The sequence below is a fragment of the Phyllostomus discolor genome, chromosome 12 (assembly GCF_004126475.2).
Source record: "Phyllostomus discolor isolate MPI-MPIP mPhyDis1 chromosome 12, mPhyDis1.pri.v3, whole genome shotgun sequence".
Lineage (NCBI taxonomy): Eukaryota > Metazoa > Chordata > Mammalia > Chiroptera > Phyllostomidae > Phyllostomus > Phyllostomus discolor.
Genome location: NC_040914.2, coordinates 15,661,387 through 15,688,154, shown reverse-complemented (window position 1 = coordinate 15,688,154; position 26,768 = coordinate 15,661,387). Strand labels below are relative to the sequence as shown.

The 26,768-nt window shown below is 38.1% G+C and overlaps 1 protein-coding gene across 2 annotated transcripts; it reads right to left on the bottom strand.

The window, feature by feature from the left end:
- Positions 1-7,067: 7,067 nt before the first annotated feature.
- Positions 7,068-25,197, bottom strand: ZNF283 (zinc finger protein 283). Of its 2 annotated transcripts, none has more exons than XM_028529657.2 (4): positions 25,056-25,197; positions 19,950-20,037; positions 17,995-18,121; positions 7,068-12,258 (listed from the first exon to the last, which is right to left on the bottom strand). In XM_028529657.2, the coding sequence occupies exons 2-4, from the start codon at positions 19,956-19,958 to the stop codon at positions 10,664-10,666; spliced, it is 1,731 nt and encodes a 576-aa protein (XP_028385458.1). In that variant the 5' UTR covers positions 19,959-20,037; positions 25,056-25,197; the 3' UTR covers positions 7,068-10,663. The 2 variants fall into 2 exon arrangements, with proteins under 2 accessions (XP_028385458.1, XP_035868906.1); XM_036013013.1 differs by lacking the exon at positions 25,056-25,197 and adding an exon at positions 23,677-23,860 and having other exon boundaries at positions 9,669-12,258.
- Positions 25,198-26,768: the final 1,571 nt, after the last annotated feature.

Below are 26,768 nucleotides of genomic sequence, written 5' to 3'. Positions count from 1 at the left end.
CCAGCAACCCCCATTCCCTCAGGCAATACCCCCACCATTGTTCATGTTCATGGGTCATGGGTATAAGTTCTTTGGCTATTCTATTTCCTATACTGTACTTTACATTCCCACAGCTGTTCTGTAACTAGCTATTTGTACTTCTTAGCCCTTCACCTCTTCACCCATTCCCCCATATCTCCTTCCATCTGGCAACCAGCAAAACGCTCTGTACATCCATGGTTCTGTCTCTATTCTTGTTTACTAAGATGGTTTTTTAGATTCAATTGTTGATAGATATGTATTTATTGCCATTTTATTGTTCATAGTTTTGATCTCCTTTTCTTAAATAAGTCCTTTTAACAATAATCGTTTATTGTTATACAATAATAATATGAAATAACTTTCATATAATAATCGTTTAAGTGATGATGAACTTCTTTAGTTTTTTCTTGTCTGGGAAGCACTTTATCTGCCCTTTGACTCTAAATAATAGCTTTGCTGGGTAGAGCAATTTTGGCTATAGGTCTCTGATTTTCCTCATTTTGAATACTTCTTGCCAGTCCCTTCCAGCCTGTAAAGTTTCCTTAGATAAATCAGCTGATAATCTTATGGAAACTCCCATGTAGGAAACTAACTTCTTGTTCCTTGCTGCTTTTAAGATGCTCTCTTTATCTTTAACCTTTGGCATTTTAATTATGATGTGTCTTGGAATGGGCCTCTTTGCATCTTTCTTGTTTTGGACTCTCTGTGCTTCCTGGACTTGCATGACTATTTCCTTCACAAAATTATGGAAGTTTTCTTTTATTATTTTTTTCAGATACCCAATTTCTTGCTCTTTCTCTTGTTCTTCTCGAACTCCTATGATGTGAATGTTGGAAAGCTTGAAGTTGTCCCACAAGCTGCTTACTCTATCCTCATTTTTTGGATTCTTTTTTCTTCTTGTTGCTCTGATTGGTTGTTTTTGCTTCCTTATGTACCAGATCATTGATTTGCTTCTTAGCCTCACTCTACTGTTGTTACCCTGTAAATTGTTCTTTATTTCAATTACTGTATCCTTCATTTCTGACTGGATCTTTTTTATGCTGTTGAGGTCCTCACTAAGTTCTTTGTGCACCCTTATAACCAGTGTTTCAAACTCTGCATCTGAGAGATTGCTTATCTTCATTTTGTTTAGTTCTTTTTCTGGAGCTTTGATCCGTTCTTTCACTTGGGTAATGTTTCTAGAAGACATAGAAAATTGTGGAGCATGAGCCAAGACCAGCCATTCATGGAAAAGCCACTTGGGTGGACCTTTAAATTGGGTGGAACGAAGCCTATGAGGATCTCCAGAGAGAGGCAAACAGCATTAGCCAGATAGATATAGTCTCAGATTTGTCAGCAGACTGCCAGCTCTGTGGCTCTGTGGAAGGAGGGTTCAGAAAAGGGACATGGCCTCTACATGATTTCTGTCTGGGAGAAAGCTGTCCCCCAGCTTTCGCCTTCATGCCCGACACTTCAGTTTGTCCCTGTATTCCACTGATGCCTTTCTTTCTTTCTTTTTTTTTTAAGATTTTATTTATTTTTAGAGAGGGACGGGGTGGGGGAGAGAGAGAAAGAGAGAGAGAGGGAGAGAAACATCAATGTGCAGTTGTTGGGGGCCATGGCCTGCAACCCAGGCATGTGCCCTGACTGGGAATTGAACCTGCAATGCTTCGGTTCGCAGCCTGCACTCAATCCACTGAGCTATGACAGCGAGGACTCCACTGATGCCTTTCAACATGGTACCCTGGTGCTGGAGCTCAGGGGAGTGAATCTGAGTAAGTCTGTGTGTGGGTTAAGAGGAGCTGCTTAGGACTCTATGAGTTTCTTTCACTGACTCAGTCTTCACTGGTTTTTGCAGCCAGAAGTTATGGGGGCTTATCTTTCTGGAACTGGAACCTTGGGCTGGGGGGTCTGTTGTGGTGCTCAGACTCCTTGCTCCTTAGATATCCCTCTTGAATTTTTATCCACCACACGTGGATATGGGACCTGGGACCAGCCCTTTCCATGTCTCTACCCCACCTACCAATCTGGATGGATGTGGTTTCTTTCATTCCATAGTTGTCTGACTTCCATTCAACTAGATTTCTGCTGGTTCTGAGTGATGAGTGTTCTATATTTTAATGGTAATTTTGATGTGGTTGTGTGAGGAGGTAAACCATGTTTACCTATTCTGCCATCTTGACTGGAAGTCTGTTTTGATTTTGTTTAAGTTTTTCTGTATAGTTCATTTTTATTGTATTTTTCATTACCATTTATCCCACATACTGTTTACCTCCACCCACCCTGCAATCACCACATTGTTGTCCATGTCCATGAGTTCTTTTTCTTTTTTGCCAGATTTCTCCACTTCTGCAAAACCCATCCTCAGAGCTGTCATCCTGCTCTGTCTGTAAGTCTGTCTCTATTTTGCTTGTTAGTTCAGTTCGTTCATCAGATTCCATACATGAGTAAAATTATATGGTTGTCTTTCTTTGGCTTATTTCACTTAGCATATTGTTCTTTAGATCTACCCATTCTGTCTTGTTTTCTTGATGACAACCATTCTAACAGGTGTGAGGTGATATCTTACTGTGGTTTTGATTTGCATTTCCCCAATGATTAGTGATATTGACCACCTTTTCATGTATCTGTGGGTAACTTGGATGTTTTCTTTGAAAACATGCTTACTTAGTTCCTCTGTTCATTTTTTAAAAATCAGATTGGTTTTATGTTATTGAGTTGCATGACCTTTTATATTTTTTGGATATTAACCCCTCATCTGATATGTTTTTTGAAAATATTTTCTCCCATTCTACAGTTTTCAACTCTTCATATATATTTTGTACATGGCTTTAACATTGATTTTTGGCTGTGAAGATTTTTGGTTTGATGTAGAGTCCCATTTGTTGATTTTTTTATTTTGTTGCTTGTGGTCTTGGTGTCCTGTCCAAAAAATCATTGCCTCATTCAATTTCAAGAAGTTTGTTCCCTATGTTTTCTTCTAGGAGTTTTGTAGTATCAGGACTTACATTTAAGTTCTTAATCCATTTCAAGTTAATTTTTGTCAAAGGTGTAGATGGAAATCCAACTTCATTTTTCTGCATGTAGTTACCATATTTCACCATGTATAACGTGCACCCATGTTTTAGTGCTAATTACCATGTACAATGTACATCTTTATTTCCCCCCTCAAAATCTTGGGCAAAAGTGTGCATTATACATGGTAAAATGTGGGTATCCAGTTTTCCCAAAACCATTTGTTGAAGAGACTATCCTTTCCATACTCAGTGTTCCTGGCTCCCTTGTCAACCATTAGTTAATGGTATATTCAGGGGTTTATTGTTGGGCTCTTATTTCTGTTCTATTCATCTATGTGTCTAATTTTATGTCAGAACCACACCACATTAACATAGCTTTATAGTATAGTTTGAGGGTGGGAAATGTGACTTCTCTAGCTTTGTTTTCTCTTCTCATTGCTTTGAATATTAGAGGTCTTATGATTTCATGCAAATTTTTAGGATTTTTTCTAGTGCCATTGGAATTTTAATAGGTAGAATCTATAGATGGCTTTGGGTAGTAGGAAGATTTTAACAATGTTAATTTTTCTGATCCAGGTACATGAGATATATTTCCATTTATTTGTGTATTGTTCAGTTGCTTTCAGCAAATTCTGACAGGTTTCAGTATACACCTATTTCACCTCCTTGTTTAAATTTATTCCTAAGTATTTAAATTTTTGGTGCTATTGTTAATAGGATCTTCTTTATTTCATCTTTAGATATTTTGTTCTTAGTGTATAAAAATACAACTGATTTCTGTATGGCTATTTTGTATTGTGTAACTTTACTGAATTTGTTAATTCCAGTTTTTATGTGGAATTTTTAGGATTTTCTATATGTAAGATTGTATCTTTATTTTTTTTAAGATTTTAATTATTTATTTTTAGAGAGAGGGGAAGAGAAGGAGGAAGAAAGGGAGAGAAACATTAATGTATGGTTGCCTCTCATGTGCCCCCTGCTGCTACCCAGGCATGTGCCCTCACTGGGAATCAAACCACAACTATTTGGTTCACAGGCCCATGTATCTTTAAATAAAGACAATTTTACTTCTTGCTCCATTATTTGGATGCATTTTTTTATATTGTCTGATTGCTCTGCTAGGACTTCCAGTACTGTGTTAAATAGGATTGGTGAGAATGAGCACCCTTGTTTTGTTCCTGATCTTAGAGGAAAAACTTTCAACCCTTCACCACTGCTTATGTTAACAGTGGGTTTGATGTATATGGCCTCTATTATGTTGAGGTGTGTTACATCCACACCTGATTTGTTGAGAGTTTTAATCATGAAAGGATATTGTATTTTCTCAAGTGCTTTTTGATCATTTATTGAGGTGATCATATGAGTTACATTCATTATATTAATCTTGTGTCATCACATTTATTAATTTGTGATGTAGAACCATTCTTGCATCCCAGGGATACATCCTACTTGGTTATGTTGTTTGATCCTTTTAATGTGCTGTTGAATTCAGTTTGCTGATATTTTGTTGAGAATTTTCACACCTACATGCATCATGGATATTGGTCTGTAGTTTTCTTTTCTTTTCTTGTAATGTTCTCATCTGATTTTGGTATCAGGATAATGTTGGCCTCATAAAATGAATTTGAGAGTCATCATTCCTCTTCAATATTTGAAAGACTTGAGAAGTGTTGGTATTAGTTCTTCTTTAAATATCTGTCAGAATTTACTAGTGAAACCATTTAGTCCAGGGCTTTTCTGAGTTGGGACGTGTTTTTTTTTTTTTTTTTTCCTAATTAAACCTCTTTACTGGTTATTGGTTTGTTCAGATTTTCTCTTTCTTCCTGATTCAGTTTTGGTAGATTGTATGTTTTTAGGAATTTACCCTTTTCTTCTAGGTTATTCAATGTTTGCATATAATTGTTCATACTGGTCCCTCATGATTCTGTGCATTTCTGTTAATGTCAGTTGCAAAGTCTCCTATTTCATTTTCTGATTATATTTGAGTCCTTTCTTTTTTTCTTACTCTAGATAAAACTTTGTTAAGTTTGTTTATGTTTTCAAGAAAACACTTTAGTTTCATTGAGCTTTTCTATTATTTTTTGGTCTTTAATTTGTCTCTGCCCTGATCTTTATTTTTTTTTTTCCTTCCTTTTCCTAACTTTGGACTTTGTACTTCCCTTTCTAGTTCTTTCCAGTATAAAGTTAGATTATCTGAGGTCCTTTATTTTCTTATTCTGGGCATTTGTTGCTATTAACTTCCTTCTTAGAACTGCTTTTGCTGCATCCTGGAGGTTTTGGTATGTTGTTTCCATTTCAATTTTTTCAAAATATTTTTTTGATTTTCCTTTTTGACATATTGGTTGCTCATTCTGAATTTGACTGTACATTTACCTTTGCCAGTGTGTTGTACATTTCCATGTTACTAATTAGCATCATTTCATTTCAGTTTGAAGAACTCTTTTCAGCATTTTGTAAGATGGGTCTAGCGGTGATGAATTCAATCCTCAGAGAGCTTTTGGTGGGAAGGCCTGGAAAATCTATTTCTTCTTTATTTTTGAAGGATAACATTGCCAAATAGAGTATTTGTGGTTGGCAATTTTTTCTTTCTACTAATTACACAAGTAAAGTGCATCTCTATGACATTGTATCAAGGATGTTCAATCAATATGGCTTACTACTGTTGATGTTGCCTTTTATTGTAGAGTCCTGATCACACTTCATTCCAGATATAACACGTTCATCTTACAATGGGATGTCACAACTTAGTGGGTCTGTGAGAATCCAGGTTTTACCCACATGTGGACAGTTATACCCACATGGTCATTTGATGTTCCATGCTCAGGTGCCCCATCTCTATCAGATCCCACAGGCAAGCCAGTAAGTATATATTAAAAGGTATATGATTTTCTGCTGCAGATGGCCTCTCTCTGTAACCCTAGTTCAGATTCTCCCAATGGCATTTTCTGCAAACTTCACATGGCTTCTTTTCCCATCACTACTAGGTCGTATGCCCTAAAATGCAATTATGCTTGCACTACATCCTAAAGCTGCTGCAGAGTATTCTCCTGTTTGGGCCTCAGTCAAATCTGGCACCCATTTCTACTCATCTGATACATGTGTTGGAGCAGTGTTCCTAGGTGTGGAATATGGAGCTTCCAGAACACAAAGTGTGAAAGGCACTGACTTGGCATTCTACTTCAAGGTGAGTTACAATATGCAATACTTTGTCTTTTATTTCATATGGGATATAATAGGATACCCCTTATCACTGGATCACTAAGTATTTCACTAATATAGCAGACTGCTGAGTCACTCCCATCAGAGCACACAGGTCCTACCCAGGCCTCCAAAACTGTCTACCACTTCTCGTTTCTCTGTTCTAATTGGCATGATATTATCAAATTTGTGGATTAATGTGATACTACTCAGGATATTAAAAGTTTGTATCTATTTAGGCTACATTTTGACAAAGGGCAGGAGAACTGACCTAGCCCTGTAGCAAAACTGTAAATGTATACAGTTGTTCATTTCACATAAATGTGAACTATGCAATCCTTTCCAGATATTAAAGTACACTCTCTTCAAATCAATGGAAGCTTTCCATGTATAAGAACATCTTAATCAGCACTAGAAAGATACCTAGATTTCTGTTAGATTTCTATGTTAATTCCATTTAAGACTGGTGTTTAATAGTTTTATATCTACACACAATTATTTATATTATTAAGATTTGTTTCCTGCAACGATTATACTTTAGGGCAAACATTTAGGTGCCATCTTAAAAAATGTGAGATGGCAAGTAGTTTTATCAAACTTTTTAGAAATAAAAATATTTTGAAAATGAAAGAAAGGAAAGCAGGCAGAAAGAACAAAAAAGGGAGGGAGGGAAGGAAGGAATGAAGGAAAGAAGGAAGGAAGGAAGGAAGGAGGGAAGAAAGGAAGGGAGGAAGGAAGGAATGGAGGGAGGGAGGGAGAAGGAAAGAAAGGTGGCTGCATTTGGGACTACATCTTGTTTGGAGTAGGCTACCATCATTCTCAAAACAGAGATACAATGGTGAACAGAGCACCTGTTTTTTCAAAGTCCTTTAAGAGTGGTAATAACTTCTGTCATTACCACTGGGAAATTATACTGTTTTTAATTTATTGAATACTATATTTTGGGAGGTAGGGAGAGGTTTCAGAGGTTTCCACTTGGCTTTCTCCACTGTTTTCCAAATACTTAATGTTGGGTTCACGATATTGCCCAAGTAGTTTATTTTTATTTCCAATTTGGGACAAGCAAAATGACAACCAAGTGGGTTTGTGGATCTGGTAAACCTAGGGTAAGCCAGACTATGGGAAAGACTCCATCCATTACCTGGCTTCAATAATTAATTTGTTATTCTTATGCTATAATCACACTGTTATTATTACTTTGAACACATACATTAGATCAACAATAAGGAAAATAAAATATTTTGTCTTCATTTATTCCTTCTCTAGTGATCTTTCATTCTTATAGATCTGGGTTCCTGACCTATATCATTTTATTTCTCCATGAAGAACTTCTTTTAACATTTCTTGCAAGGCAGATTTACAGGCAACAAATTCCTTTGATTTTTACTTGTTGAGAAAGTCTATTTCTTCTTCACTTTTGAGGGAAGAATTTCACCTGGTATAGAAGTCTGTTGGTGGGCTTTCCTTCAATGCTTTAAATATTTCACTCCATTTTATTCTTGCTTGCATGTTTTCTGAAATGATTTAATTTTCACCCTTGGGTCTCTATAGGTTAGTTGCCAACACCCAAATTCTGGCTTCTTTCCAAGATTTTCTCTTGGTCTTTGGTTTTCTGAAGTTTTAGGATGATACGTCTTGGTGTAGTTTTTGGTATTTACCCAAACCTTTCTTGACTGTGGTTTGATGTCTCTTATTGTCAAAAATTCTTGGCCATTATTAATTCAATATTTTTCCCTGCTCCTTTCTCTTTCTTCTTCTCCCTGTATTCCAATTATACATACATTACACCTTCTACATTTATCCCTAAGCTTTAAAATATTCTGTTCTATTTTAAAAAATCCTCATCCAAGGACATATATTTTTCATTGCTTTTAAAGAGAGAGGAAGGCCCAGTGGGAGAGCTAGAAACATCCAGGCAAGAGAGAAGCATCGATTGTGTCCATATGTGCCTGGACTGGGGATTGTACATGCCCAGAACAGGGATCAAACCCAAAACCTAGGTATGTGCCCTGACCAAGAATCAAAACTACAACCTTTTGGTTCTGGGATGATGCTCAAACCACTAAGCCACACTGGCCAGGATTGTTTTTCTTTTCTTTTTTCCATTTATTTCCTTTGTGATCAGTTTAGAAGACTATTGACATATCTTCAAGTTAATTGATTCTTTCTTTGGCCATATCCAGTCTACTGGTGATTCCATTGAAGGAATTCTCCGTTTCTGTGCATCTCTGGATTTTCTTTTTCTCTCTAAATGTTGGTAAAATATATAACAGAACATGTACCATTTAACCATTTTTAAATCTACAGTTCAGTGGTAAAGTACATTTACATTGCTGTGCAACCACCACTACCATTCATCTCCAGAACTCTTTTCACCTTGCAAAATGAAATAATTACTTCTCATTCCTCATTCCCTAGCCCCCAGCAACCACCAGTCTACATTCTGTCTCTATGAATCTGACTCCTCTAAGTACATCTGTAAGTGGAATCATATAGTATTTATCTTGTTGTGATATGATTATTTCATTTAGCATAATGCCCTTTAGGTTCATCTTGTAGCATGTGTCAGAACTCCCTTCCCTTTTAAAGCTGAATGATGGTCCATTGTATGAGGGAGAAAGTAAATACGGCAAAATGGTAACAATGATCGATTCTAGATAGAGAGTATATTATACTATTCTTAGACTTCTCTGAATGCCTGAAAATTGTTGTGAAATTTTGGGGGGGAAATTACAAATGGACAATATTTTTCTTTGTAATTTCTAATTATTTTGAAATGTAAACAAAGAATTTTAATTATTGCCTACCTGTCTGTTGGAATTCATTAGAGGCAAATTGCTTCACACTTCTCCCTGGTTCTTCAGGCATATTCCCAACATCTTAACACTTGTTAAATCCATGTTTATTTTCACCCTTAACTTCTTATGCAGCTTAAGGAATAAATTCTGAATTAAAATACTCTTAGGTTATTATATTCTTAGGTGGTTAAATTTTATCCAGAATGGACTATCTGAAGTTCAAATTAATAAATGTTTATGAAAACCTTTTCTAGATTAATTATACCAATGAGCATTCACCTCCTGAGAATTCACTAGTATTTAATACTAACGATGAGGATAATAAGAACAGCTAATATGTATTGAGCATAGGCTACATTCCAGAAACTCTTCAAGGACCTGATGTATACTAGACCCATCCATTCTCTACAATTCACTATTAAATAGTTACCATCAGCAGCATTTTAAAGATGATGTCCAGAAAGGACAAACATTTTGCCCAATATTCACAGGTAGTGAGGTGGAATGGTGATAAATCAGTATGGGTTATGCCATGGATAAGGGGCTTCCTACCTTTGTTACATTAACAGGGTTATTCTCTAGAATGAATTTGCTGAAGTTTAACAAAGACTGAATAGTGTTAGAAGGTTTCCATACACTTACTAAGTAAACATACTTGATACAAATTCTCTATGCTTTTATTGGCATAAAGAAGTTGCAAGTCCTACATTAGCCAAATATTCCTATAGTATGAATATTCTGCTTTTCTAATCAGAGAGGTGACAAATGAGGGATTTCTTGTTCTGATTAAATCACATAACCTGTGTCATAGTTTTTAAAGTGTGTACATTCTCAATTACTTCTGGGTGAGGGCAAACTTTTGTTTTTAACTTCCAGTCATTCATGGACTAATTGATACTTCTGTAAAATGCAATGATGTTGTGGTAATATTAAATTGCTATAAAAGTTCTCAAACATTTACTCTCATTTTCTGCATTTATGTCATGATGGATGGGTAACAGTTTTGTAGACTGGCAACAGTTGGAGTAGCACTCATCTAAAACTGTTCCTACATTTTTATCCAAAGAGTTTCTCACTTGGATGAATTCTCAGGTACCCTAAGATGTTTGCCAAACTGTAACACTCCTCACACTCCTTATACTCATAGGATTTCACAGCAGTATAAATTCTCTGTTGGGCAGAGCAAGGACTGAATTAAATTTAGGTTCTTTCCACATTCTTTAAAGTGTTCCTAATGAATATAAATTCTCCAATGCTTCTCAGACTCTGTGCTATGAATAAAGATATATTCCTTTCATTTAAATGGTTTCAAATCAATATAAACTAATGTTCAATAAGATCATGTAGAAATCTAAGGGCCTTTCCATACTTCTTATATTCAAACTATTTCTCACTAAGTATGAGTTTCCTGATATCAAGCAAACTGTCCATACACAGGTAAGGCTTTTGCACATTCCCTACATTCATAAAGTTTCTCAAGGGTAAGATTTCCCCATTTGTTAAATTGTCCACCCACAAAACAATGTTTTTACATCTCTTCAATCTTTAAGTTTCACCAATATCAAATGTTTTACTTGAGTAAGCTGTCTGTATAAAGGAGTCCCCATTCTTTATATTTGTATGGTTGGTTTATCATTACTATGAGTTCTATCATGTTGAACAAGGCTTGAGCCATGAGTAACTCTCCCCAAATTCCTTACATTGATGAGGTTTCTCACCAGTATGAAAACTCTCATGAACACTAAGTTGACTGACACTACCAAAGGCTTTCCCACAACATTTACATTTATAAAAATTCTTACCAGTATGGGCTCTCCCATGTTTAACAAGGCTTGAACTCCAACTGAAGGCTTTCCCACATTCCTTGCATTTAAAAGGTTTCTCACCACTATGAATTTTCTGATGTTGAGTAAGGTGATAGCCACGACTAAAGGCCTTCCCACATTCTTTACATTCATAGGGTTTCTCACCAGTATGAATTCTCTCATGTTGGACAAGACTTGAACCACAATTAAAGGCCTTCCCACATTCCTTACATTCATAGGGTTTCTCTCCAGTATGAAACATTTGATGTCGAGTAAGTTGGTACCCACTACCAAAGGCCTTTCCACATTCTTTACATTCATAGGATTTCTCACCAGTATGGACTCTCTCATGTTTAACAAGGCTTGAGCCCCAACTGAAGGCTTTCCCACATTCCTTGCATTCAAAAGGTTTCTCACCACTATGAATTTTCTGATGTTGAGTAAGGTGATAGCCACGACTAAAGGCCTTTCCACATTCTTTACACTGATAGGGTTTCTCACCAGTATGAATTCTTTCATGCTGAACAAGACTTGAACCACAATTAAAGGTCTTCCCACATTCCTTACATTCATAGGGTTTCTTGCCTGTGTGAAATATGTGATGTCGAGTAAGTTGATAACCCCAACAAAAAGCCTTTCCACATACTTTACATTCATAAGGTTTCTTACCAGTATGGATTTTCTGATGCTGAGTAAGTTGATAGCCACGGCTGAATGCCTTCCCACATTCTTTACATTTATAAGGTTTCTCACCTGAATGAATTACCTCATGTTTAACAAGGCTTGAGCCCCAGAAAAAGGCTTTCCCACATTCCTTACATTCATAAGATTTCACACCAATATGAATTTTCTGATGTTGAGTAAGGTGATAGCCACGACTGAATGCCTTTCCACATTCTTCACATTCATAGGGTTTCTCACCAGTATGGATTCTCTCATGTTTAACAAGACTTGACCCCCAACTAAAGGTCTTCCCACATTCCTTACATTTGTAGGGTTTCTCACCAGTATGAAATCTCTGGTGCACAGTGAGTTGATAGGCACTAAAAAAGTCTTTCCCACATTCTTTACATTCAAAGTGTTTTTCAGCTGTATGAGTTCTCTTATGTTGAACAAGTTTTGAACCATGACTACAAGTCTTCCCACATTCCTTACAAACATAGGATTTCTCTGGATTATGAATTATTTGATAGGAAATTAGAGATTTACTATTTTTGTAAGTGGGAATTTTTTTATAACTGATTATTATTTGACTGAAGTTTTTTTCTTGATATTCCTGTAGTCCCTCAATTTTGCTTTTGTACTTCCAATTATTTTTGAAAATGGATGTCACAATGTCAAGGGTTTTACTTTTTTCCTTGATCTTCCATTCAGAAAAATTTATTTCAGAAATGCCCTTTCCTGAAAAGGTATTTTTGGTCTCATGTGTTGACTCCAAATCTGAAAGAAAACCAGAAAACCACATATTTTATTTCCTCTACTAAAGAATTGCCCTCTATAGTAAAAATAAAAGACAAATTGAAAATAATGCCCATAAGTGAATTGGATTAGTAGACTTACTGAACTCCTAAGCCTCAAGTCTCTCCTCGTTAAGCTCAGCTGTGATTTTTCAGCTCTTATAATCTTTTTTTTTTTTTTTAAGATTTTGTTTATTTACTTTTACAGAGAGGGGAAGGGAAGGAGAAAGAGAGGGAGAGAAACATCAATGTGTTGTTGCCTCTTACACACCCCATGCTGGGGACTTGGCCTGCAACCCAGGCATGTGCCCTGACTGGGAATTGAACCCATGACCCTTTGGTTCACAGTACGGCACTCAATCCACTGAGCCACACCAGCCAGGGCTCAGATCTTATAATCAGTTCTGATTTGACAGTTTGGGGGAGGATTCAACAAACACAGCTTTAACAAGTCCCTCATCTTCCTGTGTAGATGGTATAAATGGTTCTTCCCTTAAATCAAAATGCACCCTTATATCAACCAAGCCCTTCTGTGCCCAGTGTGGTTCTAGCTTTTAATGACTGTGTAGGCTGGCATGATGAACTGGAACCCAGAAAATCTCCACATTTAAAAACAACTTCATTAAACTAGATAATTCTTCCTCACAGAAATTTTTCCAAGTGGTTGGTCTTGGACTAGAAAGCAGACAAAATCTTGCAGTTTGAGCAGTTAATATCCCAAGGCTCTGCTGGAGCTCAAACAAGAAGTGAAACAAAACTAACTAAAGCTGTAACACAACCGTCCAGCTCATATCATGATACTCAAAGAGGTTAGCCCATCAGGGGTAATATGGGAAATTTAAAACAAAGAAAGATTTTTCCAATCAACTTCAAAAGAAGAAATGAACTGAAACTAATGAAAGTTATGACCTAGTCCCAGCTCAATTCCATGTGTGGAGTGTAGCTTTGTAGAACTTAGCATCAACAGAGAGTTAAATAAGTTTGAATTGACATATAAGGGCTTGCATTGTAATTACTTGGTACTTTAATGGTTTCTGTGAGGCTTAGCAGTGTTTAAAATAATTAAATGTTAACATAATTTATAAAAAATAATTATATTAGCCCTGGCTGGCGTAGCTCAGTGGATTGAGCCTGGGCTGTGAACCAAAGCATCACAGGTTCGATTCCCAGTCAGGGCACATGCCTGGGTTGCAGGCCATGGCCCCCAGCAACCGCACATTGATATTTCTCTCTCTCTCTCTTTCTCCCTCCCTTCCCTCTCTAAAAATAAATAAATAAAATCTTTAAAAAATTATAATTTCCAAAATAAAAAAAAATAATGAAGTATCATTTTAATCTTGTGTAAATCTCTTTAATATCTGGCTTAATGGAAAACAATTGGATTCTCATATCTGCTTCTGCATTCAATCTGTGGCAATGCTATGTTGGTTGAAGTATATGAAGAAATTCCAACCTCTCACAGATGTGAAATTGTAAAATGGAAAAATATTTTATGAGCCTGTTCAGATAATTGTCGATGTTTTTCTTTGACACTACAGGAAAATTTGAGAAGTGGTAGTTTCTTAAAGGTTAACTGCAATGTGGAATATGCAACTATACCCATGAGCTTTTCATACTATGTTACACTAAAATCCATGACACTTTGAATGATCTTTTACTCATTCAGAATTTTGCAACATCATGCATTGTCATTTGAAAAGTAGTTCACTGAGTTGTACAGATCTTTGAGGGGGTGGCATATTTCACTATACAATACGAAAACAACCACATGTTAATATTACCACCTATCTCTATACATGTACTGAGAAGCTATAAGGCTCAGAATGGTGGATATAAGTTTCATACAATTCTAACTTTTACTTGACAGTTTGCTTGACAAGAACAAACAGTTGTTCTTGAAATGACAAGCTGACTTGCAAGAAAAGGTTTTCCAACTACCTAAGTCTGGATAACCATAGTGAGCCCGTTAGTCATTCTTTCAAGGAAAAAAAATGGTGCTCCATAAAAAAACAGTTAGTTTAACTCACAATTCAAACAACTGCCCAAGTGGTTTTCCTCAATGTAACCATCACACTTTAGTATACAGCAGAAGAACTTAATAAATATTTCCTATTTTATCACACAAAATATTAATGCACACTCAAGGGTCAGGATTGTATAAAATAAAACCCAGAGCAGGGCATTGAAGGTCAACCTGTGTGGGAGGGTTTCAACATAAAAAGGGTTGTCCTGTGCAGAAAGTCAGAATACAAGCAGGATGAGGACAACTCTCTGTGTATGACCTGGCATAGGTTGTCATAGCCCAGGTGGGATGAGAAGGGCAATCACATGGCTAAGGTGGAGCTGGTAATGGAAGTCTGGTTACAGACAGAGAGTTTGATTAAATAAATAAATATATTAAAGATAATGGAAGTCTGGTTTTTCAATGCCTGAGAAGGCAGTTAGAAATTCAGAAAGTGAATAAATTGAAATGAAACCTGCAGTGTTCAACTGGAATTGGAGATACCCATGTGAACTCAAGGTTTTCAATACATAGAAGTAAATGTGTGTGCATGTAGTATGTAAGTATATTCTCTAGTTCTGTCCACCGGGAGGGCCTGGGAGCAGCCATCCCTCAGCAGCAATAGCAAACCTAGTACCCAGATTTTGGCTTCTAAATACCATTCTCGACTAAAAGGAAGCAGAGCACCTTAAAGAAATGGTTGATGTTAAGCCTGGAATAGGGGAAAAAAACAAGATGAGCCAGGAACATGTTGTTGTGTCAGAAAATAAGGACCTGCTTAGAGTGATGGAGATATGTAGAAGGACATAGAAGCCATCAAGACAGGGTTCCCAACAGTCAAATATGGGAAAAGCTCAAATATTTTGAACATCAAAATGAATAATGAGAGCAGATTATAATCCACTGACTAGAAATCCAATATATAAATAAACTGAAAGCTGGACAAAGAATGCAATATTTAATAGTCTCAAAATTCCTTCTCACAAAATACTCACTAAAGGAAAAAAAGGTTAACTTTACAGGAAGGAAGCCGGCAGACACAACCTTAATCAATTGCTCACAGGAAGCATCAGCAGTAACGACAAATCATTCGCACTACCTGACAGGATGCAAGAACAAAGAATCAATTCTGTGACATTTCTGCCAAATATGCATTATATAAATCTAATCATGAGGAAAAAGCAGACAAACCCACACTGAAGAACACTGTACAAAACAACCAACCGGCAATCCTCAATAGCAGCAAGGAACTCGAGTCAAGGAAAGACATAGAAACGGTTACTGAGCGAGAGACTAAACAATCCAAATTTCCAAAACGACAACACTGTGTACTATCTGACCCATGCCAATTTGCTGACCGAATGTCTCAGGACAACCTCCTTTGCTAACTCTGCTCTGGCCTTACAGTAAAGTACCTTTCAACCATGGCACCTTGCATTTGTTGTTGACTGTGACTGATATATCCGTCTCCCAGAAGTTCATATAATTTGACCCCAGGCGTCATGTGTCTATTCAAGAAACCTTTCCCGGACTGCCTTATCTGAATTAGCCCATCATTTTGTATTCTCCTACACCACTGACTTTTCCTGAACAACATGTTCAATCATGAGATTTTATTTATTTATTTATTTATTTAATATTTCTCCTTGATGACATAAACTGCATGAGAATGGGTAAGTTATCAGTCTTGTTCATGATGGTACAATGCCTGGCTGGGAGTAGGCACTCAAAATATTTGCAGAATTTATGAATGAATGCATATATTTACTCACACACAGGGAGAAATGCAAAAGAGCTGGAAAGCGGATCTATAAGCAAAATGGTTACACTGGAAATAAAAAAAGAACACCTTCCTCAGTGAAATGTGAGAGGACTGTGAGAAGAAAAATGAGGGTGTAGCCCTGGCTGGCGTAGCTCAGTGGATTGAACGTGGGCTGCGAACCAAAGCACTGCAGGTTCGATTCCCAGTCAGGGCACATGCCTGGGTTGCAGGCCACAGCCCCCAGCAACCACACATTGATACTTCCTCTCTCTCTCTCCTTCTCCCTCCCTTCCCTCTCTAAAAATAAATAAGTAAAATCTTTAAAAAAGAAAAGAAAAATGAGGGTGGGAAATGAGACAAAGAAGAAGTTGCTTTGGTAGTCCAGACTAGGATCTTAGTTTCCTCCCAGGTGTCAGGCCTTCACTCTATAGGCCTTGCTCCTTTGTAGGGACCTTTCCACATGTCATTCCAGATGTTGGTCTTTCTCCTTTTCTGCCACCCGTGAGATTGTTCTCTGCAATGTTGGTTCTCTCTCGCCTTTGCTTTCCTGGGTTTCAACTTCTTGGCCCTCTCCTCACAACCATCCAGGGCTCTCTTCCTTGCTCCAGTAATGTTGTCACATCTGACCATTCTAAGCTAAAATATTTGGTTAGTTGTCAATGAAGTAAAGGTAAAATAATATTGATATAGACTGTACAGAAGAAAAGGATGATGGGAATAAAGATCATGACATCACACATGATCTTGTCTGAGACTCATAACATCACAAATGATCTTGTCCGAGACTCGTCCAGGCTCCATCTCTTTAGAGCGAAATAGAACACAAGCTCTGGAGCCAGACTTCCTATGTTCAATCACTGCCATTGCTTCCCACCAGCTCTGTGACCTTGAGAAGTCACTTAAATTATATGTGCCCCAGCTAAAGATAGAATCTACCTCATGGGGATGTTGTGAAAGTTAAATAAGTTAATCTAAGCGTTCTACTTAGAACAAAGCCTGGTTTATAGTAAGTACACTGTTAACTATTAATATTGTTACCATTGTTTTTTTGCTAAGAGGAAAACAATGTTTCATGAGACATTTCTAGGAGTTAGCTCAGATTTTAACTTTCAACTCCAAATTTGTTGTAAGTAAAGGAATGCATTCGCTTAGTATGAAATGAATTCTATTCATTCAATCCCCCACTATCTAAAGTGAAGAGGCTCTTTTGAAAGTCAGAGTATATCAGAGCCCTGTGCCTAGCTATACTCTCTGCATGTGGGTTGGACAGGAACAAAGGTCAGGGATTCTTTAATATGCATAAAGACCACCTGGGAATCCTGCATAAATGCAGATTCTGTCCTGCAGATCTGGGGAACTGGCAAGCTACATTTCTAATAAGCCCCAGAAGCAGCTATAATTATTATGTAATGCTTAACAATAAAAAAGTTTAAACCCCATATAAACCAAATCATGGCTTCTAATCACCGAGAAAGCAATCTACATTCTCCTCCAAAACCAACAAAATGGGCTATCATCTGGACTTTGCCTGTCTTCCTCACTAATTCTTGACACTCTCTCCTTCACTACTTTGCTCTGGGCTTCTTACGGTTCCTCAAACAAAAGAAACACCCTTTGAGTAGCAAGGACACAGATTATTTATGGAAATGTTGATGTTAAACATAGAACAAAACCTGGTTTCTCTCACAATGGTTATGAAATAAATGCCTCATAATAGGAATCCAGCTCGTTGGTCATTAAAAAGAGGGGTCATTCACTGCAAGAAAGTGGAAGGTGTGAAGCTCACAGAAGGATGGAAATGAACCCATTTCCAACCCAACAAATAACAAGACATTCCTTTGAGAACAGGGAGAAGAAAGCCACCTTGTTTCTTCAAAGGTAGCCCTGCAATCCCAAGGAAGAAAGCTGATGTTGCAGAAAGGAGATTCTAAATGATTTCAGGCAGATGACCTTACCCAGTGACACCAAGTTACTGTAGTTCTCCAACATCACATCCACGTACAAGTCCCTCTGAGCGGGGTCCAGGCACTCCCACTCCTCCTGAGAGAAGTCGATGGCCACATCCCTGAACGTCACCAACCCCTAAAACCAAAAATCCACACATGACTCATACAATTAAAGAAATTTAAAAATTTAAGAAAATATTTCCAGGAGAAAAACAGAAGCTGTGAAGGATAAACTGCAAGAGGAGGAAAATATAACAATCAAGTGGACTGGAAGCCTGTGATACATTTGGGTTGGAAAAAGTAAGGAAATTAGTATGACTAAAGTAGAGTTTCAACATGTTCCAGAAGAATCCTGTTATAGCAGGAAAAAACTTCCTGGATACTGTGAGATAACTCAGTTCTCCAGACCTGTCTGATAATATATAAAATAATCCCATTTTCTGGTCTATTAAAGAATAATAATGGAGGGGAGAAAGGGAGGTTTATGGGTGTATTTGCATACACACATCCTGCTATATGCCTGCCTCCTAAATTCTTTATAAATGTAAACTATTATGTAAACTAAAATGTAAACTATTATAACATCTTTTCCCTTTAAAGAATATGGAAAAAAACATGAAAAAATTTTTCCAAATATACTATAATATCTCTCAGAAATATTATTTCCACTAAGAATTATCCTTAAATCTTAAGTAAATCATTCTATTAGATTATATCATAAGAATTTTTTATTATGATGAATATATAAAATATTTTATTAGCTATAGTTCAGTTCATCGGTTGGATATGTGAGATTAATAACTCTATTATATTTATAGACTTAGTTTGAACAAAGCTTCTAAAGATCTTCTTAATTCTGGAAATCTATTACCATATAGTACATAAGAGCCTGGAGTAACTTCTTGTTACCATCAAATAGCCATCACTTAACACCTTCCTTGTTCCCTAATTGGAGGATATTGATATAGGATATTGCACCTAACAGATGTCACCCAAGACCTGCACGTCCTGTCAGCGACAAATGGACTTTGATACTGGTGTTCAACAATTAAGGGAGTGCTGAAAAGAACCACTGACTCTCCCTCTAATCCTGAAAGCCTTGCAAAGCATGTGATTGCACATAAACTTAGGCTGAGACCAAGAAATCCCAAATTCTACTGGAACCTCCTGGAAAATTCAGGTCTGTGAAGAAGTTCCAAGCTTTTCTGTGTGGCCCAGTGAGACCCTCATCACTAGCTCTTCACACCACAGACCTGACAAGTGAATGAGAGATTACGATAAGGAAATGGTGCAGCCCTGGTGGCATGAAGAGGGAGGTGATGACGAAGGGCACCACCCAGGCAGCCTGCCGTGGATATGCCACAGAGAAACACCAAAGCTCTTCCAGAAACACACAACTGACACGGCCTGCTTGGAGGCCATCCGGCTGTTTAAGGGAACAGTGCACTGACCAGCTTCTTTCCTAGCTCCTGCCAGTCAGCATCTTAGCCTGAAAAGTGGAAACTGGTGTTTTCAAACTGTCTCCCATCTTTCATTCTCTCCTCTTTCCTCCTTCTCTTATACAAACCCTGCTTGTGCTTTAATAGATAAAGCCAATCTACTATTGGTTTTCCTTGTATTATACGTAAAAGTGTGCTAATTGCTAACTATATTTGAGTTATTCTATGACAGAAGCTCAAGTATTTCCCACGAAAGACTCCATTCCTCTACTGTTCTTGAGAGATGACCGAGCATGCAGGAGATGTGGAATAATGTGTTCAGTGGATATGATGAAACTGACTGAAAACAGCACATAGGGAGAAGGGCGCTTGGGTGTTTGGTACCGTCCTTCACTGGAATAGGAGAAGCTGAGAACAGGTCCAGGGCCGGGCTCTGTTAAGTAGAAAGCTTTAGGATAATTAAGGAAAAGATTCACACAAACTAAAGATCACTGTGTTTCAAGGAGAGAGAAATTACCAACTTACATCAGTCATGGTTCTATGACTGCAAGGATTACTTAGTGTTCCATAGGGTTCCTTTATTGGCAAAGCACAGAGTCCAGAAAAGCCAGAGCTGGGGAAGGAAAAAGAAGCTTTAGATCAGGTGTGCTTAACTGATCCCATCCTGACTCAAGCTAATCGCACCCCATACACCTTTCATGGAATCTAAACTCACACCTAAAAGCCCCAGCTCCTTCAGCAGGAAGGCTTCTTGCAGTGCCCAGTTCTGGGGATACTGGTATGAGCCTGAGATTGGACTACTTGGTCTTCCCCTGATCACATCCTCCTCCCTCCATTCCCACTTGTCAGGACTGAGAATGGGCGATACAACCCAGGACTAGAACATCCTCTATGGGTTCAAGACTGAAGAGAATTGGTCAGGACACAGGAGCATACAGGATATACAAACAATTGCTCAGGGAATTGCCTGTGTCCCAAAATCTCACTTAATGCACTCAGAACATCCATGCAATGGAACACTATGAAACTGTGCTATGCTAAGTTGGGAAAATAATCAAAATATATTGTCCACAGAAAAAACAGGTTACAGGATGTAAATAGTATGACTACATTTAAAAAATATATGTAGCCCTGGCTGGTATAGCTCAGTGGATTGAGCACAGGCCTGTTAACCAAAGGGTTGCCGGTTCAGTTCCCAGTCAGGGCACATGCCTGTGTTGCTGGCCAGGTTCCCAGTAGGGGATGTGCAAGAGGCAACCACACACTGATGTTTCTCTCCCTCTCTTTCTCCCTCTCTTCCTCTATCTCTAAAAATAAATAAATAAAATCTTTTAAAAAAGTATATATATCAATATAGAAAGACTGATAATCAGACATTAATAGATTTTAAAATGTTTGGGAAGTTATACAGCTATATATAATAATGTATTATGATCACAATGATGTTTTTGTTTTGGTATCCTGCAGAATTGTAATGATGGCCATGCATTATAACTATATGATTTCTATGTTTGTCCTACCTAGAAAAAATGGTTGAAATTCCCAAAATCTCATGGGTATATTGAGAGGTCTTGATCCTGCTTCTTTTCACGTCTTCTGACAGATGGGTTTATTTTGTATCTGAAATTTGTCTTTTTAGACCCTCTAGGTAACTACTGAATTACCAGATCCTACTAGTCTCAATTTGCAACTAACATTAGTAGGATAAAAAACTGTAAAGATAAAACTCGCAGAAAAAATTCCATTTGCTTCTAAGAAGTTGGTCATGACCTAACAGTATTGCCTACAATTACCTTCCGATGAGTTTCTATGAAAAGTCATCTGAATTGCCTATCTATTGGCTTTTGTTGCTGCCTGCCCTACACTTATTCCTATACATATTTCATCTTTCTTACCTTAAAGGTAACAACTATTTTTTAGTGATTGTATATCTTTCCAAGTACTACTATCTCAGGATCTTACATTTGGGACAAATTTTTACTCAAAAACACACTTATAGAAATGTATCCTTAAATAGTAATGGAAATGTACAAGACATATAAAAGAATATTCAACCAAAAATCATTTACAATAAACAAGAATGAGAAGCTATGTAATACTGGACAAAAGGTTTAATGAATTATGGCCTACTCCACCCTCATTAGTTATAATGGTCCTGGACCACATTAATTGACAAAGAAAGACATGCACAATCAATTTCTTAATGAGGCAAGCAGGTGTTTTAAAGGATACATAATTTGTGAAGTATATGCAAAATTAAGATAAAGGATCTGGTGGCACACTTGAGCTTGACAGTTACGAATTTCTCAACATCACTGTTGAGAAATCAGATGACACAGGGGTAAAAACAGTGTTTACCAGGGATGGTTGCATTGAAGATTAAGTAAGAAAGACCAAATAAAATGGTGTACAATTATTGCTTGATACAAGTTTTAGCCATTAGTGAAAATAAAGATTATTGTCCCTTATTGCATTATAATAAAGGAAATTAATGCCACTCTTTCCATTGTCTCATGATAAAATCTGTGTTTCTCTGGCCTGCTTTCTTACAATGCTAACTAAAAATTCACAGTCCAGCCCTGAGCCAACCATTCTTTCTAAATAATAAGATGAACAAAACCAGTTCTTAAAAAGGTTAAGAGAAAATATTCCCTCCTTCCAGAAGCTGTAGATGAAGAGACAAAATTAAGCACCCTGAAGCTGGCTTAGAAAACACACCCAATTAGATGTCAAGCTGAGAACATTAACCAAGCTGAATCTGGCTCTTCTGTGCAAATTGGTGGCTTATTTGAATATTTAAAACTATAACCTTCTTATTCTATCTTTTGGTATTAATATCTGTTCTTGAAAATATTATTTGTAAAATAGATTTCTGTAAGATGGCTGTACATTAGAGACTATTGCTATTCTCCATGGAAGGAACTTTTAAAATAATCTAATTCTGAATGTCTGTCTTTATTGTGCTGGTAATCATTTATCTATTTATTCATTTTATTGTATTTTTTCCATTACCTGGTCATCAATTTTTAAATGGCATTTGTAAACTCCTAAAAGTTGTAAATATTTGAAAATTTTCAAATAAGAAAGGAATCACTGGCACTTCCCTCTTCTTTCTAGATACTCGAGATTAAAATAAAACCTGTGTCTGGGTTGGATTTCATTTTCAAACTAAAAACTAGAATCTTCAACTCAATTATATCACCAATTACTGTGATTTCATTCTGCAGAAACAAAACGAGACACGTAGACTTACAGGGAAAAAAACTGAATAAAACACACCAGAATACTAAGAACAGTTAAGAGGATATAATTTTTACTTCATATGTTTTGTGGATTAATGAATTTTTTTGCAACAAACCTGTATTAATTCCATAATCAAAACTACAAAGGTATTTCCAAATGTAAAATATTGAGTGACAGGGAAAGGGTATTTTGTAGTCATTGAGAAAACGAAACAGTCCTGGCTATTGTGGCTCAGTGGGTTGAACACTGGCCTGCAATGTGAAAGCTCACTGGTTCAATTCCCAGTCAGGGCACATGCCTGGTTCACAATCTGGGTCCCCAGTTGGGGGTGTGCAAGAGACAACCAATAGATGTTTCTCTCACACATCAATATTTCTCTCCATTTATTTCTTTCTCCCTTCCCCTCTCTCCAAAAATAAAATAAATAAAATCTTTAAAAAAGAAAAAACTAAACAAACAAGCCCAATACTGATGGGCCTGAAACAAATTACCAGTTCTTGAATATCCTGTGGCTATAGCTCACCTCTACAATTAGACACTTTCACTGTCAAGATTCTCCCGTAAATGAACATGAATTATGTAAGTCACCTTTAAAATCTGAGGAAGGAAATATATACTCATAAACAGAAACACAACAAAAACATATATATTTGGTACAGAGCAGATGCTGGACAAGTGTGGCTACACCTTTCTACCTCTTCACTCCCTCCCTCTCTTCCTCTCTCTCTAATCAATAACCATATCTTCAGGTGAGGATTTTTAAAAAACTATCACTGTGGAGAGGATAAAAAATAGTCTGTATACCATACTATCTAAATACTAATCTCCCCAAGTAATCATAGTCTAAAATAAAGCTCTAACAGTAATCTCCAGGAGGTGTATCTTCAGAACACTTAGGGAGAATGCACTGAAAGATTTGAACAATGTACCATATAAACAGATGGCTATTAGCTGAAGGACAATATGGACCACTGGGAAGAGGGATGCATCAGCAGGATGGGTCACTCACCAGAAGGAAGAACCCATGGCAGACACTACTTGCCAGGATAGTTCAGGCCAAGAAAAGCAAACATTTTCATGATCTAAAAGCAAAAGTAATTCTATGAGCCCTGACTGGTGTGGCTCAATAGGTTGGGCATTGCCCCATGGACCAAAGGTCACTGGTTCGATTCCTGGTCAGGGCACATGTTTGGGTTCCAGGCCAGGTCCCCAGTTGGAGGTGTGCGAGAGGCAACCAATCAATGTTTCTCTCCATCTCTTTCTCCCTCCCTTCCCTTCTCTCTAAAAATAAATAAAAATCTTTAAAAACAAACAAACTAACTAACCCTGGCTGGTGTGGCTCAGTAGATTGAGTGCCAGCCTGCAAGTCGAGGGGTTGCCAATTGGATTCCTAGTCAGGGCACATGCCTGGGTTTCCGATCAGGCCCCCAGTAGGGGCTGCACGAGTGCAATCACACATTGATGTTTCTTTCCCTCTTTTTTCCTCTCCCTTGACTTCTCTAAAAGTAAATAAATAAAATCTTTAAAAATAAAAAAAATAAAGTAATTGTATGAATATAAAAGAAACACAAAATAACCTGAATTTCAATTTCTATACATGCAACTATTCTTTCCTCCTCCTCAGGGTCCTTCTTAGGAATCTGACAGGAGTGGGTGGAAAGAGGAATCATGAGACACCAGCATTTCCTGGAGCAGAGAGACTTAACTAAAAATAAAAAAACAGAGCAAACACCCCCTCCCGCTACATGTGTCTTCATCCACACATAACCAAATCAAATTCAAAGGGAGGCTGGAATCTACCTCTAAGCTGACAACAAGACTTGGGGACTGAAGTCTGGTTGAAGTGGTTCTGAAGCATGCGGCTGGCCCCCAAGGAGTGAGGAGAGGTGCCCCTTCCAGGTGCCCTATCTGTGGGACCTCCCCCTCACGTCTTCCCAAGCGCCTGTCACGAGGACACTTCCAGATGCAACATTCTCATCCCAAAACTAGACCTTCCTGATTGAAATGTTCAGTCTAGGACTCAGTACAGGACTTTTCGTGTGGTCATTTAACTTTGGCAGGTCCTAAGGGAGTCTAGAAAGAACTTAGAACCCACAGCCAAACTGAACCACACCTACAAATAAAGGCTAAGCACCCCATCACCGAGACGCACACCGGCCCTGTCTCACCACCTGTCACACACCATCCTTCTGGGACTCTCACTAACACACAGGCTTGAGGCTCTGGACAAGATACGCCAAGGCGCGACAAGGGCCTCCTCACCTCAAGCGCCTGCCTCCTGGCGCCAACCAACCCTCACTGCCTGCTCCAATCCCTCTTCAGTCAAGTCTGCTGTGCCCTCCCATCCTCACCAGGCGCTGATTACTTCCCGGGACACGACAAACTCACCTCGTGGAGTCCAAGAACTTGGGGACACCGGAAAGGGACCCAGTGACCCAGAGGCTTATGGGAAACGAGACCTACAAAATCCTCAGAGGCTGGAAGCCCAGCTGTTCCAAAATCTCACCACAGTCAAACTCCCCGCCCCCAAAGACCTGTGCCCCGAGGCTTCTGGGAAATGTAGTCCGCAGCAGTCGAATCCCCGGAAACTGGGACCATCAAAATGCTCCCAGGCTGCAGCTCGTCAAAGGCGCTTTTCCTTAGCCCACCCGCAGATCTAGGCTTTGTTGTAGGGAGCAGTCAGGGGTGAGCGAGCATGGAGGCCCAAGTGTCTTTGGTACAGCTGAGGGCAAATAAAAAATTTTTCAGCGAAGGCTGAGGAATGCATTCTAGAGTCCAAAGCAGGCAAAAATGGGAATGGAGGATGACCAGGGACTTAGGCCTCAGTGAGCTGGGCATCCCAGGTAAAGTCCATGGGAATGACCCTGAGCAGGCCACAAGACTACCTGGGTATGAGAGACTGGAGCAGGGTCTGGGAGTTGAATGGATGGGTTGTCTTGCTGTAGGTCAGGGGTGTCAGACTAATTTTGACTGGGGGCCACATCAGCCTCCTGGTTGCCTTCAAAGGGCTGAATGTAATTTTAGGACTGTATAAAAGTAACTACTCCTTAACAGGTAAGTGAGAGCTTGGTGCTACCACCGGGTAGAAACAACGTGCAGGCTGGATAAAATGGCCTGCAAGCCTTGTGTTTGTCACCTGTGCTCTAGGTGAATTTGTGGATCCACTTCTTTGGGACCCTGCGTGGAGTTGTTTATACTCGTGGAATAGTTTTTGCCATTGTGAATCGTTATTTCCTTAGGTGTAAGGCAGTTTTTGTTAAAGATTATGTGCCACTGTTGGAAAGCAACAGTAAGTGGTCGTGTCCATGGGGATTTGTGGGAAGTCCTGTAGAACTGAGAGAGATGTGAGAAGGTCTGTCACATTGTGTATTTCTATTACTAGTAGTAACTAGAGATGACTTAATCTCTGTGAGGGTTTTTTTTTGATAGGCATTTCTTTGGTGTGCATACCATGATGATGACAAAAGTGTATTACTGTCCAGCTGGGATTGAAAAACAGTACAGTGTTCTCTAGTTTGGTATGTGTTAGTTTGATGATCTGACTACCAGCCACTATATGTGCCTGGAAAACTGCATCTGCGTTGTGATAATAATACATAGCAATAATCCACAGTTTCATTACCTATAAAATAGTATTACTATGTCTTCTTGGAGCATCAAATTTAAGATACAGAAAAAGATTTGCAATTTATATGACAAAAGATGTAGATATTTTGTTTTATGGGAAAGAATGCAAACCAACATAACTTTTAACTAAAAGTCAAAGAAATCAAAGTAACATCTAGCCTGAGGTAGGCTTCCACTCTTCTGTGATGTTTAGGGAACTTGTGCAGATAACCTGGAACCACCTGGATTAAAGAAATAACTTCCCACTTGTAGAGGTAGGTAGATTAGAGCAGAGCCCAGAATTAGAAGTCAGATGTCCTAGACTACAGGTCAGGCAAGGCAAGGAACCTGTTTGAAATTACATAATTAGTCCATTAGAGAGCTACTTGTCTTATTTCTAAAAGTGATCATTGCATTTCTTACATTTTGCATATACTAAACCAGGCTTCCATTGCCTACCCTGGACTTGATTTGTCTGTTGCAATTGGTAATTTT